Source organism: Hoplias malabaricus, chromosome 2 (genome assembly GCF_029633855.1).
Source record: "Hoplias malabaricus isolate fHopMal1 chromosome 2, fHopMal1.hap1, whole genome shotgun sequence".
In the NCBI taxonomy this organism is placed as follows: domain Eukaryota; kingdom Metazoa; phylum Chordata; class Actinopteri; order Characiformes; family Erythrinidae; genus Hoplias; species Hoplias malabaricus.
In genome coordinates this window covers 67,692,464-67,708,789 of record NC_089801.1, presented here as the reverse complement: position 1 = coordinate 67,708,789, position 16,326 = coordinate 67,692,464, and the positions used below count along the sequence as shown (strand labels likewise).

At 41.7% G+C, this 16,326-nt stretch overlaps 1 protein-coding gene across 2 annotated transcripts in view; it reads right to left on the bottom strand.

Annotated features, from left to right (window-relative positions):
- Positions 1 to 7,190: 7,190 nt before the first annotated feature.
- The window catches only part of agpat3 (1-acylglycerol-3-phosphate O-acyltransferase 3), a 28,963-nt gene continuing 19,827 nt past the window's right edge, over positions 7,191 to 16,326 (bottom strand). For both annotated transcript variants that reach the window (XM_066661133.1, XM_066661132.1), the window contains 4 exons: positions 12,445 to 12,547; positions 11,081 to 11,156; positions 10,226 to 10,424; positions 7,191 to 10,089 (listed from right to left, as the gene is read on the bottom strand). In XM_066661133.1, coding sequence (XP_066517230.1) covers positions 9,998 to 10,089; positions 10,226 to 10,424; positions 11,081 to 11,156; positions 12,445 to 12,547 — 470 coding nt within the window. In that variant the 3' untranslated portion in view covers positions 7,191 to 9,997. The remainder of the gene's footprint in view (positions 10,090 to 10,225; positions 10,425 to 11,080; positions 11,157 to 12,444; positions 12,548 to 16,326) is intronic.

Genomic DNA, 16,326 nt, shown 5'->3' with positions numbered 1-16,326 from the left:
CAAGAATTTCCGTAGCGAGCTCGGGTTTTTCCGTCAATTTAATACAATTGTCAGTTTTAAAGCAAATTAAGTTGCTATTTTCATTTTAATTCATACTTATATATGTCAGTAACTAAAATAATGTGAATGTGGCCCATTAATTGTGCTTAGCCTTTAATATTTTGTTTTGCTGTTACTTTTGCTACATCTGTGCTGTGTTTGTACCCGCTGGCTGTTTACACCCGACTTCTGAAGGTTGTCATTTTATTTTAGACCAGGGTGAATCACAATGAAGACCAGCCAAGGTCCCTCCTGGGATTCCGTAAACAAGTTTATCGAACTGGTACGTACCATCTGACCTGCTATTTAGCTACTTTTTTGCAAAAAAGTTCATTATTAACAACAATCCTTTTAAATTAATTTGGTTCTGGCAAAAAAACACAGACATATAATAAATAATAGAATAAAAGACATTTTATTGTATGTAGTACATAAACGTAATCCACATCAGGGACACTTGCCCCTTGAGGTTTAGGCTAATCGGATCAAATATGGATACATTTGTATATTTTAGCACAGTTCTGCATTCTATTCACCGTATATTTTATTATCTTTTGGATTATTTGTTTTTTTTCTATTGACATATACAACAGCAAACTCTGGTCTGTAGAGATGTAGTCCACAATATTTTGGAAAATCTAATTTTCTATGTACTCCATGTATTGCTAATATGTGCATATTTTAATGTTGTGAAAAAAAATGGCGTAATCGTCATTGAAATAGTGTGTTTACTTTAAGCGTCAACTTTGTAACATAAGATGGTTTGTGGCGACATCTAGTGACCTGTAATCTTTACAACACAACCACTACAACGTTGGAATACACATTTTATATTAAAGTTTCAAAATGGAAACAGCTGAAAACAACAGTACATTAATCATTTAATAGCTTCCTGTTTGAAAGAAAAATAAATACCAATGCAACCTCAAAAATAACATGTATTTTATATAAAAGTCTTCAGTGTAATGGCTATTATAAAATATGATGCAGTTAGTAATATCACAAGCATTTCAAAACTTTCTTCATATGAACAGGACTTACTTGAATAAACAGCAGGTGAGATTTGGGTTTTATGCTCCTGGTGTAATACGTTTTAACAGCACTGTACAGAAATCAGAAAACTGTACAGAAAACTTACATAGTGCTGTTTCTGCAGTGTTGAGACCAGACTAGCAATAACAGAGACACTATTCTCCTCATTCACGACGATTCACAATATTCACATTGATTTTGAGTCTGTAGTTTTATGGTAAAAATATTACATAGCTTTGCTTTAACAGTAAAGTTTCCTAAAAGGTATGATTCTAGGGAGAGGGAAAGTAAAAAGCTGACTCAGAACCATCACATTTTGCGGAGGATCATTACGTTCACATTTCACACAGTAAAAAGACACTTTAAAGAATTCAAGCAAGCCGTTAAATAAACCAATAACGTGCTTAATGTCATTTATGAAAGCTTACTAACTGATGGCGGCGTGAGCTGCTTTGTCCTTTTGTCTCCCTCAATTATCTAAGGGATTTTTATTTTTGGACAGGAATTTCTTGTACAAAATACTAAACTGCAATAAATTATTATTTTACATAAATAGCATTTCTCTTACCTTCATTAAACAATAATATTATTTAGACAAGTGCAAACTTGTTCATGACCACTGACATGAAACACCTTCAGTTAAAAAAGAAATAAAAAAAATCAAAGCAGGGAAAAGCACTTAATTAACCCTTTAAACTAAATGACGTAATATAGATTTAAAGGGGAGCTACAACCATTTACCTTCTGCATAATGTAATGATTGAGAATCATCCAAACCACAGTGATTTGATGTGAAATTCTGCAATGTTGAGAGGTCTGGCCTGTCAGATTTGTGTCTATTTGGTGATGATAGGGACCTAGGGTTGTAATATCAATAACACATTTCATTTAACATCCAAAATGACCAGTGAAAGTACATGTCTTCTAAGTTTTTTAAATGAATCCTGGTGGGCCTCTGCCCTACATGTTATAGTTTTCTCCTCACTCCATCACACCCTCTACTACTTGGGAGGGGGATGTTCATAAGCTCATTAGTTTCATCAAGTGTATCGGGAGCAGAGGAACCTCTAAAATCTGCAGGGCAGTGGCCCACCAGGACTGACAACTGCCATAACAGCACGTGCCACTCCATCATTTATGCAAATACATAATTCAACCAAAACCTGACTGTAGCAATTGTAAGACTTGGGATTAAAGCAACATTTAGTAAGGGCACAGGACAACACACTCACCCACACCAACGGACACTTTTGAGTCGCCAATCCACCTACCAACGTGTGTTTTTGGACTGTGGGAGGAAACCGGAGCACCCGGAGGAAACCCACGCAGACACAGGGAGAACACACCGCACTCCTCACAGACAGTCACCCGGAGGAAACCCACGCAGACACAGGGAGAACACACCAACTCCTCACAGACAGTCACCCGGAGGAAACCCACACAGACACAGGGAGAACACACCGCACTCCTCACAGACAGTCACCCAGAGGAAACCCACGCAGACACAGGGAGAACACACCAACTCCTCACAGACAGTCACCCGGAGGAAACCCACGCAGACACAGGGAGAACACACCAACTCCTCACAGACAGTCACCCGGAGGAAACCCACGCAGACACAGGGAGAACACACCGCACTCCTCACAGACAGTCACCCGGAGGAAACCCACACAGACACAGGGAGAACACACCGCACTCCTCACAGACAGTCACCCGGAGGAAACCCACGCAGACACAGGGAGAACACACCAACTCCTCACAGACAGTCACCCGGAGGAAACCCACGCAGACACAGGGAGAACACACCAACTCCTCACAGACAGTCACCCAGAGGAAACCCACGCAGACACAGGGAGAACACACCGCACTCCTCACAGACAGTCACCCAGAGGAAACCCACGCAGACACAGGGAGAACACACCGCACTCCTCACAGACAGTCACCCGGAGGAAACCCACGCAGACACAGGGAGAACACACCAACTCCTCACAGACAGTCACCCGGAGGAAACCCACACAGACACAGGGAGAACACACCGCACTCCTCACAGACAGTCACCCGAAGGAAACCCACGCAGACACAGGGAGAACACACCAACTCCTCACAGACAGTCACCCGGAGGAAACCCACGCAGACACAGGGAGAACACACCAACTCCTCACAGACAGTCACCCGGAGGAAACCCACACAGACACAGGGAGAACACACCGCACTCCTCACAGACAGTCACCCAGAGGAAACCCACGCAGACACAGGGAGAACACACCAACTCCTCACAGACAGTCACCCGGAGGAAACCCACGCAGACACAGGGAGAACACACCAACTCCTCACAGACAGTCACCCGGAGGAAACCCACACAGACACAGGGAGAACACACCGCACTCCTCACAGACAGTCACCCGGAGGAAACCCACGCAGACACAGGGAGAACACACCAACTCCTCACAGACAGTCACCCGGAGGAAACCCACGCAGACACAGGGAGAACACACCAACTCCTCACAGACAGTCACCCGGAGGAAACCCACACAGACACAGGGAGAACACACCGCACTCCTCACAGACAGTCACCCAGAGGAAACCCACGCAGACACAGGGAGAACACACCAACTCCTCACAGACAGTCACCCGGAGGAAACCCACGCAGACACAGGGAGAACACACCAACTCCTCACAGACAGTCACCCGGAGGAAACCCACACAGACACAGGGAGAACACACCGCACTCCTCACAGACAGTCACCCGGAGCGGGACTCGAACCCACAACCTCCAGGCCCCTGGAGCTGTGTGACTGCGCCACAGTGCCACCCTTAAAACTAAACATGAAAAAAAAACATGATGTCATGAGTTACCTCTAATATTGCATGCGTTTTTACATGGGTCGTTTAGCCACAGTGAAGTACGGTGGAAAGTGGCTCTGAGGTGGAGGAATTTGCTCCAAAAAAAGGGGAGTGACTTCAGACGTGTGGAGGTGGCTTTGTTACTAAATATCAGATGTACAATAAACCATGCTATTATGATAGAAATAAAAGGAGCCTGTAACATCAGAGGGTGGGGACATAACGTATCTATTTCACCACCTTGAGCAGAAGCACACAAAATGCCATTAGAAGAGTTCAACAGCCAATGAGCTCTAATCCAAGCAGATAAACTACACTGACTCAGGGAGCTTTGGGTTACTTTTTGTATAATTTTTTTATACAAACAGCTCCAGGGACCTGGAGGTTGTGGGTTCTAGTCCCTCTCCAGGTGTCTGTGAAGAGTGTGGTGTGTCTGCGCGTGGGTTTCCTCTGGGTGCTCTGGTTTCCTCCTACGGTCCAAAAACACAAGGTGGATTGGCGACTCAAAAGTGTGTGAGAGTGTGGGTCGCCCTGTGAAGGACTGGCACCCCCTCCTCCAGGGTGTGTTCCCGCCTTGCGCCCAGTGATTCCGGGTAGGCTCCGGACCCACCGCGACCCTGAACTGGATAAGCGCTTACAGACAATGAATAACATTGATTAATAAACATATTTTTCTGTGCTTTTTCATATCGCAAGTTGCAACCACAAAACAACCATTTGCAATTAGTCTTATAAGTGTCTTATAAAACATTTTTTTGGGTTGTGCTTTTAAGATGAGTCAGATAAAAGACATTTTTGCTCTGTCAGCTACTGAACCTGTTGCACCAGTAGAGCTGCCCACTAAGGTCACAGGCACTACAAGTATGTATGACACGTTGCAGATATGCACAGAAAACAAAAACATGCCCGTCAGTTAAAAACATGAGACAAGTTAAAGCTTAGGTCAAGGTCGAGGTCAGCAGGGCAGTTGAATGGATGCCCACCAAGGCCAAGCCAACTTCTCATGCGAAAAGCACACTTTAAAAACCGTAGCTTCCAAAAAGATTGCTCATAAAGAGCTCCATTAAAACAGGTAGAGTCATCCTACAAATCACATATACCTAGGGAAACTGTTAACCGTGGTAGTTTGCAGTCAGTTGTTCAGCTAAACCCTGCATCCTGAATTAGCTCCGTGTTTGTTCTGAGTCAGACACAGGGATAAAACCTGCTTCAGCTTCGAGTAAAGCAGGTAATAAGTCCAGGGGCAAACACAGGTTTTCTTTTACATGTCTGGGAAGGTGGTGGAAATGCCCACAAGTCTTCGAAAAGCCCCCACAGACGATATGCTGTTCTCATCCCGTACCGCTGAAAGTAAGGTGTCCACTATGAGCTGAAGACAACCCCTCAGTTCTTTCAGGTTCCTGTCGGACTGAACACCGGCCTCGTTTACCGCCATTCTCAGACAAATATTCTTTAGGTCGACACTGTCCTGAGGAAAGCAGAAGTGGAAAACAAGATAAGAACATCTACAGGCTTAAGAGCAAAAAACGCCTTTAAGAAACCGCTGCTTCCATTGAATTATAAAGCGCACACAGGTTTACAATTGTTCGATTTTTATTTGTTAGAACACGTGTAAGGTTTAAATGTAAACACAATACACGACGCTGAAGTCGGTTACGTATTCGCCAGTTTCTTATTCGGATTCACCGTTCCACATTAAATGGTGCAATGGTTGCATTCTGTCGCCGCTAAAGGGCAAAGTACGAACACAACTTCCATAACATGGAAAAACTACACGTTTAGCTTCATTCCGTGGATATTATCTCTTTATTTTCAAAGAGTCTCAAAAATGTGAAAGGCTGATTAAAAAAAAAGACAGTACAACAGACTATTAATCCCCTGAATATGAAGACGTTTTACTGCGGAATTATTTTGTAAACATAGCACTGGACACGATAGGATGTGGGGGAATTGCTTATTTGGCTAAATTCATTTGACATTATCTCTTTATTTTCAAAGTGTCTCAAAAATCTGAAAGGCTCACTGAAGACACAATATAACAGACTATTAATATCCTGAATATAAAGACATTTTACAGTGGATTTTTTTTTTGGAACGACCCTGTGAACATAGTATACTGAGTTGTAGACATCATGAGGTCCTCCCTAATACCACCGTAAAGGCCAAAAGCCTATAAGACCTTGAACGCAAGCCTCAACGTAACGTTACGAGAACCGCCTTCACGAACTCACCTTGTGTCTGAAGAGGAAACTCTTGAGGTTTTCAGACAGTGGTGCCATCAGGTCCTGCTCTATCGATATAACCTGAGATAATATTTCCACCAGTCGTGAGAACTGGCTTTCTCTGGCTCTCTCAGCCACAGTCCGGGGTTTCTGACCGAGAGACTCGTTTCTTCTGTCCGAGAACACCTTCTGAAGTGTTCTCGGTCTTATTCCCGTTCGTATACATTTCATGAAGAAGCTTCAGAGCCTCCACCTGACAGCACAGGGAAGGGTTCTCCATGTCACCGACACACTACTCACTCTTCTTCTCCGTCCTTGAACTGCGGCGCCCTTCTCTTGTCTATTACGCTATTTGCTTAAACAGCAGAAAGCCCCAGGCACATCGTGTCAACTGATCGCAGTCAGTGTTTCGACGTGTTGCGCTCTGCATCAACTTCCACATCGCGTGGTGTTTAGAAAAAAACGCATTGCATCGTTTTCTATCACTGGGTCAAAAGGTCTGCCTCGGATTCTCATAAGAGACTTCACATGACCACGTGAAGTGTCACTGAGATTCATTTAGAAAGTCCCTGACTCATGAAAATCAGTCAAGCTTCTTCTAAACCAGCCTAACTATTGTTAAGCATGAGTCTATGGCGTGATGTTTATTTCACACAGGACCATTCCTTTTAAAGGCAGAGCTTCAATTAAGATTTAAACAAAGTTATTCAAAGTGGTCTGATGTGAATTAGTTGGCTTTAATTTCAGTTTAAATGTTGGTAGAAGGAATCATTTTATAGCCCTTCAGTTAAAAATGAACTAAACCTGTGTGTGTACCTCTCATCTCCAAAAAAAGGGTTAAAAAAAAAAAAGTAAATGTCATTGTTAGACATTCTGAATGAGTCTAAATTTTATGTGTTGCAGAAGGATATGTGCCTTATAAACTGTGCTTTATTTTGTCAGAGCCACATGAGTTGTCGCTGATACGGGACAGTGACTGTCTATTTGTGCAAGGTTTAATGATTAGACATCATGAGACTGAGTAACAAAATGAGATGAAACATCAATTCCTATCACATACTGAATTCTTTAATTGATTTAGTAGATATTACAAAATAAAAAATAAAAAAAAAGGATAAACGCCGTAGTGATTTTAAAAGACTAAGTTAATTCAGTATTTCTATGCAGTGTTCAGTGACATACTACACCTCGCCTAGAACAGAAATTCTCAAGTAAGGTGTAGTCTCTCTCTTTCTCTCACTCACACACACACTTGAAATCCCAGTGTGAGAACAACAACTCCTTATAAAATGTGTTTTCCTGTTCCACTCTCCCACACAAAAAGTTTGAACTTAACTCATTAGGGGTGTATTCATGGTAAAATGTCTGGTCGTGTATCAGTTTTGATTGTAATTTTACAGTGAGAGAACATGACCCAAAATCACACAGCACAGTAAATACCCAGAATAAAATGCAAATGAAAAAAAAGAGAGAAAAAAAAATGTGTTTAATGGTCTCTCTATGTGCTCTAGCTGCAGGAGGTCAAGTGATGCTTTTGGAAAAAAAACAACAACAAAAAAACAATCCAAGCCAATCATAGCATCTCTTTAACAACACTCAAAGAAAACTAAAAGTAGAAAACATTCTTCTTCTTATGCATTTGTTTTCCCATGCGTTCCTAAAACGATGAACTTCGACGTTGGTGGTCACCCACCTCCCTCAATCTTGGGTACAATTGCACCGTACAGGTTTTGATCAGATTTTCTTCATAAAAGACAAACACCTGTGCAAATAACGCGTATAATCAACAGATAGGCCACACAGCAACCTTTAAAACGTAGTTGACCAAAGCCTATACTAACATACAATGAATCGGCTATAGATATCTGCATGAAACTTGCATGACCCAAACGCACCCGATGCCTGCGAGATCTAAACGCATCCAGTAGCTCAGAGGTTAAAGGGCTCTCTACATGCACACACGAAACAAAGAAGCTGCACTATTCTGTTAAGGCTTGCATGGATCTGGGCAGTAGAAAACAAAAGTGGGTGTTTATGAGCTAATGTGCTAACCGGTTCAATTTAAAGTAGCGTGGAAGGTGAAATGTTTTGTTCGGCTAATTTTGCGCATACCTTAGAATGAACACAAAAATTAGCACATTAACCCATGAACTGTAATTACAGCCGTTTGCCATCATTAAAAAAAAATAATTGCAATTAAAACCACATGCTTAACTGACTCTAAATATACACAACCCCTTTCGACATGTATATTAATAGTATGTGAACATGGCAATTTATTGCTGTGTTTCGGATTCCGTACATTTGTGATGGGAGTGTGATGGGTGGATTGATAGACCACTTTTGACAGACAGTTCAATATCCCTTTGCCAAACCTCCAATAAATTATACTGCTATTGCTAAATGCTCTTAGGAAACAGTTATTGGAGAAGAACCCAGGAGGAATTCCTGAAGTTTATTTACAACTTGAAGGGAAAAAAAAAAAGTTGATCCAGTGATTCACATTCGCATGTGCTACACAGCCATTTGTCACAGTGAGTAAACTACAGAAATAAAATGGAGTTGAAACGGATTTAAGCTTGTTTTTGTTTCCCAATGAACATGAAAAGTGTAATGTTTTAGAACACGTTAGAATTAGATAAAAACCTTCTCCACAAGCCGTCTTCATGTCATCACTGTTTACCCTTTATCCTTAAAGAAATGCTTGTTTTTAATTTATTCAGGCAGTCAACGTATTTATTTTGGTTTCGGGAGACAATACCTGGTATGGAAAATACAATAGTGGTCTTACTGAATATATATGGAGACAAGAATGCACCCTTCTGCTACCGCTCTTATTGCACGACACGACCCGCAATACAATGACTCATGGAAAAATGAGACACTGAAAAAGACTCACTTGCCACTGATGAATCTCTTGCTCGCTGCATTCACTTTCATCATCAACCCTGTTTGCTAATATCAACCCTGATGTTAGTTTTTAACCAATGAAGTCTTACTGATTTCATGAGTAACAGACAGACACCAAGGTCATCCAAACTCGCGCGACTATGATGTGGAGGGCTGGCGATCACCTGTGCTTTGCTGGCCTAAACAAGATGGGCAACTCCTAAAACACGCACACACTCAGTAGTAGTGTCACAAAAAATCTGGGGTTTGTAGCTTTGTATCAAACCTTTGACCAAAAAAACGACAGAATTTCACATTTATAGCATGTTTACAATTCCAAAACGATTAGAAATCGGACGGCAGGTGGGACAGCTGCAGAGCCGTGCAGAGGGAACCACTGTCTGGACATAGCAGAGAGGCAGGGGGGTATATAAGTTGAGCATCTGGAACAAGAAGTGGGAGGAGTCCAGTTATGGGAAACGGCATATATAGAAAATTCAGACTACGTGGCTGTGAAGAGACCCCTGAGGACAACTGGGTCTTAAGCTCGTGAAAGGGACAAAGCCTAGGGGGAGGAGCAAGCCATCAATCGCCCTTTCACTGTTACATCATTGGTCAGCCTTAGGCTACCTCTAGGTAACAGAGAGATAAACATCTCTCACGATCTCTCTTTTATTTGTTTACTTTTTTTTTTGTTTTTACACTTTGTTCTTTTAGCAACAATCTTCATAATTAAGAAGTATTACTCTAGTTTTTAAAGTTACATTTATCTAATTCCCAAACCCCACATGCTTCAGTGCCATGTTGAGATTTTTTTTTTAACTCAATTTTCCCCATTCAGTCATACATTTTCTGTTTTATCTTTTTTTTTTGTTTGTTAAAAAGGAGAATGACTGCACAGGTGGGCGTCTCCACTCCATGCCCGAGCAGTGACAGCAAAGTGAGTGACATGGTGGACCAGCAGAAAAGTACTAATTCTCTTTTTTAGCTTCTGTGTTGCCATAGCTGGAACCTGTTTTGTTCACCTCCGTCACTCCGATGAGGCGGCGCACAGCTACAGAGGCTAGAAAGAGGGAGAAGGGAGGGGAATATGTGTCACATTCTGAACAAATTCATTTTCAGTTTGTAAAATTAGCTAAAGCACACTAACACAGGCACAAACTATGTCCAACCATTATCACATTTTTGAAGACACTGACCAATTATAAGGAAAAGCATGAAGCCAATGATGAGTAGGGGTGAGCCACTGACGAAAACATCCCAGGCAAAGTTGATGAGTGGAGAAAGAAGCAGCGTGGCCCAGAACAGGAAGTTGAGCAGTGTCCATAACCGACGTTTGGGTTTGATGGTGGGACCAGGAAACTTGCCTTCCTTCTTATACATCTCCTGCAGCGCATCCTACCAACAAACACAGGCTCGTGTGAGATATAGAGTCTGGCTACAAGGAGCAAGTTAGAAAAGCCAGAAGTTAAGTGTTGATCACCAAGAATGCCTATTTAAATCCTGCTGCACGTCGTGTATGTTAACAGTCTAGGACAATTAATTCACTACTGTTCATTACATTATTTGACTGATTACGTTAAACTCCGCGATTATGCTCAGTATTTAACATGCTGAGACATATATTCCTTCTAACTCAACTGCAGGTTAAGCACAATGTGTCTTATGCTTTATTCAATTTGTATTAAAATGCATCATAACACAGATTTAGTAAAAAATTATAATATGATCATTATATTTGTCACAGACCGTCTTTGATGCATAAAAACTAAAACAATAACAAACGAGCATGTTACATTAAAAATTCTAAAACCACTGCCCTTAATCTTACAAAAATGGAAAAACATATTTATAATTAGATTTTTTTTTACTTTAATAGCATCAAAGAAAACTTTTCCAGTGTAAAATTCCCATAATACAGAATGCAGATACTGTCTGCAAAACATTTGATTACATTCAAGCTAATTCTCGTGTGTTTATAAACATATATAGATATGGCTTAGCTACAAATATAAATGTCACGTCTTGTTAAATTTATTAGACAGTATTCAGACCTTCTCACGGTAGAGGTTATGAAGCCAGTCTGCACACTCCTTCTCATCATCTGGAATCTCTTCAACTGGGAAACGCCTGGAGGTTTGAAGAGAACAGTTCAGTGAGTGCACAACACCACTAGAGGGAAGTGTTACTCCAAGAAGCTAGTGATTTGTATTGCTAGCAAAGCTAAGCCTTTGTGCAGATCACCTTCTCTCTCAGATCATGGTCAAAACGCCTGCTGAATATGTTGTCAATGAATATGGAGTATTCCTAAAATGCATAAACTGACTATACATTCATATTTTACAGCCCTTTAAAGATTAACAGATACTTTGGAGAAACTGAGCAAAAAACAAAACAAAACAAAACAAAAAAACCCTCTTTTCACACAACCTCAAAAATCTTATCACAAACACTGGGCTTTTTTTCTTGCTTGTGTATCTTTAACATGTTAAATATATTTATAATATCAGTAGTTTACAGGCATGTTATATTTTAGTTAAGCTATTTAGCTCAGATGGCAGCCTTTGCTAAGTTAAGCCTTCTCTCACGTCAGAGTTGTTTGCTGTGGGTATAATCTCTGTCAAGTTGCCAAGCTAATTAAGTAAGGAGTAAAGATACTACTGGGTCACCTGTTGGAGTTTGACAACAGGCGTAAGACTGTGAGGTTCCCAGAGGCAACACAGCTGGCTTGACAGTAGATGTATCCATGTGTACGGTTTTTGCTATGCTACAACGTCAAAGACAGTTTTCACTGTGTGACTGTCTACTTTTTACTAGGAAACATAATTGTACCTTACTGTATTATATTTGCAGATTTTGTAAAAAAATTGTGTTGATCTTATACACCCCATTTCATCTCCAGGACTTATATTATGTTATTTTATTTGACACTGTTGTATACTGTAATCTTATAAATATTCACCTCTCCTTTAGGAGAAGAGAATGTAATGTACGTTCAGGGAACAAAATTGGACTTTAAAACCACTGTTGTACCTTTAAAAGGTACATTTACACTGTAGGTTTAGTGACAGTAAATGTACCGCTACCATACCTTTTTTATTCTGAGAGTGTAGAGTAAAAGACATGACAGCACTGATTATCTGACTGACTGCCATCAATATAAATGAAATGGAGAATTTATTCAAAGCTGCTGAACAAGAAAATTGTGTATTTAAGGGCAAAGTGTAATCACCCATAAAATTTAATTTGTTCTGTTTCAGCTGTTTAACAGTTCAGCGATATATGCGAAGAGAAAAAATCTGTGCTTAAAGAAAATTATTGCCCAGGATAATACACTCCAGATAAAGAAAAAAAAAAAACACACATGAAAATCTGCTCTCCATCTGCCGCTCTGTATCATTCCCTACTGGACACTAACCTGACACTCATGTCAGCTCTGTATTTCTTGCCGTTGATGATGCCCAGCAGAGTGGGGTTCTCCTTATCTTTGAAGTTCAGGGTGACGTCATACACTGCTTTTACTGAAAAACAAAATGGCAAGGAGAATGTCAGAGCTGGCATTCAGCACCCTGTTTACAGCAGTTTCTTAATCCAGTCTTCATGGGCCACTAGACAGTTCCCGTTTTCTTGCTCACGTACACCTTTACCTACATGTTCTTAAACAGGTGTGTTTGAAGTAGGGGGCTCTCTGTTGAAGCGCAAATGCAAATTTTTCAGGGTTTTTTTTTTCTTTATCATGAGAAATATCTTAACGAGGTCATCTTGACTTGTTGGAAATTTACAAGAACAGCGTGTGGAATTTTCTAAAAAGAATTAATGAAACTGTCATTTTTGCGACTCAAAATGTGCGAAAACTGGGCCATATATATGTATGAGAACATAGTGTTAACTGCATCTTGATGTGAGGGCAACATGTACAAAATTCATTGCACTAATACTGTAGGCAATCATGAAATCAGTAAAGGACAGTTTTTTTTAATTAAAGAGGCACTGTCCCTGAGGTCCATGCAATATCACAGAGAATTGTTGCCAAGTTCTCCTATTCAAAATATTCATAGGATGCAAACTGCTCTAGTGTACACTGGAGGCCTCAGTACAAAGAAACCAAGAGGACTGCATCATCCACAAATAACAGATGTCATTTCTTGAGCCCTACAACAGAAGCACTCCTGTCACAGACTATGCCTCACTAACCAGCGTGGACATAAGGCACAACCCTGCTGAGTCCAAAGCCCAAACTGTACATGCCTGCTTCTGAGACTGAACACAACTCGCACTCAGAGGACAAAGGATCAAATCGCTCGCCTGAGTGACCCTAGTATCCCATACTCCCGGAGAACCCCTAACAGAATATCGCTGGGAGCAGTCATATGCCTTCCACCAATCTATAAAACACACGTAGAATGCAGTAACATGAAGGCTTGACCCACCATTCAATATATAATTCATGATAAATTTGCATTGTCCCTCCAGAAACTGAGGTTTGACTTTTAGACAGATTATCCTTTCCAGCATCTTGGTGTAGAATCTCCCAGGACCGGCTGAGAAGTGTGAAGCCCAAATAAGTTTTGCTTTTTTATTAAATGAGAACCACCACTCAGGTTTGCCAGTCCAAATGCCCTGTTCCTGATATCCATGCAATATTACAGAGGCATGTCAGACCCACAAAACTGAGGGCTTTCAGCAATTCCATGTAAATCTCATCCACTCCTGAGGCCTTGCAACTGTGAAGCTTTACAACTACCTCGGCCTGTGACTTCGGCCAAGGTAATGGAATCCGCAACCCTAGTCAATTCTGGCCCTACCTCCTGCGTAGGAGGCATGTCTCTCGGGTTTAGGAGCTCCTCAAATGCTCCTTCAAACTCAACAACACCTTCAGTCGGGTTCAGAGTTTATCCATCCATGCGGAGCACAGCTTGGACTGTGTTCCCTTTTCGCCTCCTGAATTGCCAGAGTGTTTTCCAGAACCTCTTTGAGGCCGTCTGGAAGTCATTCTCCATGGCCTCTCCAAACTGCCAAAGCTGCAGTTTTTTGGCCTGCCACTAACCATCCCTTAAATCAAGAGGCCCCCAAGCCAGGCAAGTTAAAAAGCCTCCTTCTTCCATTTGTTGGCTTCCCTCACCACTGTTATCCACCAGCGGCTTCTAGGGTTGCCCCCGTAATAGGCATCACCACCATTTGGCAAAGCTATACGCAGCCGCTTCCACATTAGAGGTTTTGAACTGGATCCATTCAGACTCCATGCACCTACCTCCTCCAGAATGTGTATAAAGTGATGAAATATTTCTGGACAAAGACCTCTGCCAGTATTTCCCAGCAAACCCTGACTATACGTGAGGCAGTTTTCCCTGCCATGAGATCCAACTCATGACCAGATGGTGATCAGTTGTCAGCTCAGAGTTCTTTTTATTACCTGAGCATTCAAAATATATGGCTTTGATTCAAAAGACATGACCGCAAAGGTGATCATTTGACCTTTGGCCGAAGGTGCTCTGGTACCAAGTACATTTAAGAGCAACCTTACATTGAACATGGTGTATATTATGGACAAACCCAGTGACTTAACACCGTCCACTAACATACCACCGATCAGGTTCACATCAGACAAGATGTTCCCCTCAATCAGTCCTAGACGAAAGAAAGGTATGTGGATAAGCATCTCCAAACCTAAAGTCGTGGTTATCTCCTGTTAAAAAGGTGGCACGCTTCCTCTTGGTAGGGGGTAAGAACCTACACAAATTTAAGGATGTCAAGTATATTGGGTTTTTGTGATGGGAAGAAGGATAGTGAGATTGATCTTAGGTTACGTGCAACTGCTCTCACAATGCCTTCTGATCTATGTACCCACCCAAACCTGTGGTTGTGAGATTTGGTTAATCACACAGAGGACAAGATTGCGGCCAAAATTTGGCTACAGTTTTATCTGTGGGGTTGCTGGGCATACTGTCTGTGGGAGGGTAAGGAGCTCAATGTAGAACCACTGCTCCTTTGGACTGAGAGAAGCCAGCAAAAGATGTTTGGGCATCTAATAAGGATGCCCCCTGGATGCCTCCTGCTGGAGGTTTACCAGGTACAACCAACTGGGAGGAGGTCCCAAGACAGACCTAAGACACACTAAAGGGATTGTATCTCCCAGCTGGCCTAGGAATGCTTGAAGATCCCCCAAAAGTAGCTGGTGGAATTTGCAGGGGAGATAAAAGTTTCTTTACTCTCCCTGTTGCCACCTCGACCCCGAAATGGAAGAAAGAGGAAGAACAATAAAGAAGAAAGAAGAACAAGTATAAGAAGATTATAATATTCATAGGCAGAATAGCAAGGAAAGGAGGGACGGCCTCAGGCAGGGGATTGAGTCTCTTCAAACAGAGTCTTCCAGCAAGCATAAGATCGGTTTGAATCAGTGTAGGAGCGAGCATTAGATCAGAAACTCCATGTCTGAGACCTGCACTGTCCCTCCAGGTAAGGGGGAGAACCTTCGACAAGTGGAAGAGTGTAGGTATCTTGGGGTCTTGTTCATGGAGATGGGAAGAGGGATTGTGAGATGGGCAATAGCGTAGGTCCAGTGGCTGCAGTAATGCATTAACAACACCAGAGAGTTGTGGTGAAGAAGGACCAGCTATAAAGCAAAACTCTCAATTTACCAATCAATCTAGGATTCCACCTGTAGTTATTGAACATTCGGTAATGACTTAAAGAACAAGACTGAAGATTCAACAGGCTGAAATGTGTTTTCAGGAGTTCGCTCTCTTTCAGAGAGGAGTTCTGCAATCCAAGAGGAGCTCAAAATATATCGACAGCTCCTTTGCATGGAGGGAAGCCATTTGAGATAGTCCAGGAACCTTATTAAGATGCCCATCAGACGCCTCTCATTGGAGGTATACTAGGAATTACCAACAGGGACAAGGCCCTAAAGTAGACCTATAGGACCCACTGGAGGAATATTATCTTCCAGTTGGCATGGGCACACATGGGGATTGTTCAGGAAGAGTAGCTAGGGACACAGATACTTGGGCTTCTTTGCCTGTGATATTGCCACCATGACTCTTAATTGGATTAAGTGGAAAAGTAGATGAAGATTAATAAGCAATTTGTGAAACACTTCTTTTGGCACAACTGTAATTAAATAATATTTCTCTGGAGATTAGTTATATGTACGGGAAAGACAAATGCATTTGCCATTCCTAAAATATAAGCCTTTTCAGGAACAATTTTAGCAGTGTCTTAGACTGGCACCAAAGTTTAACACATCCGGCCGAGCAACTAATATAGAGAGTGCATGTGTGCTGGCTTCCACTTTCAGGGA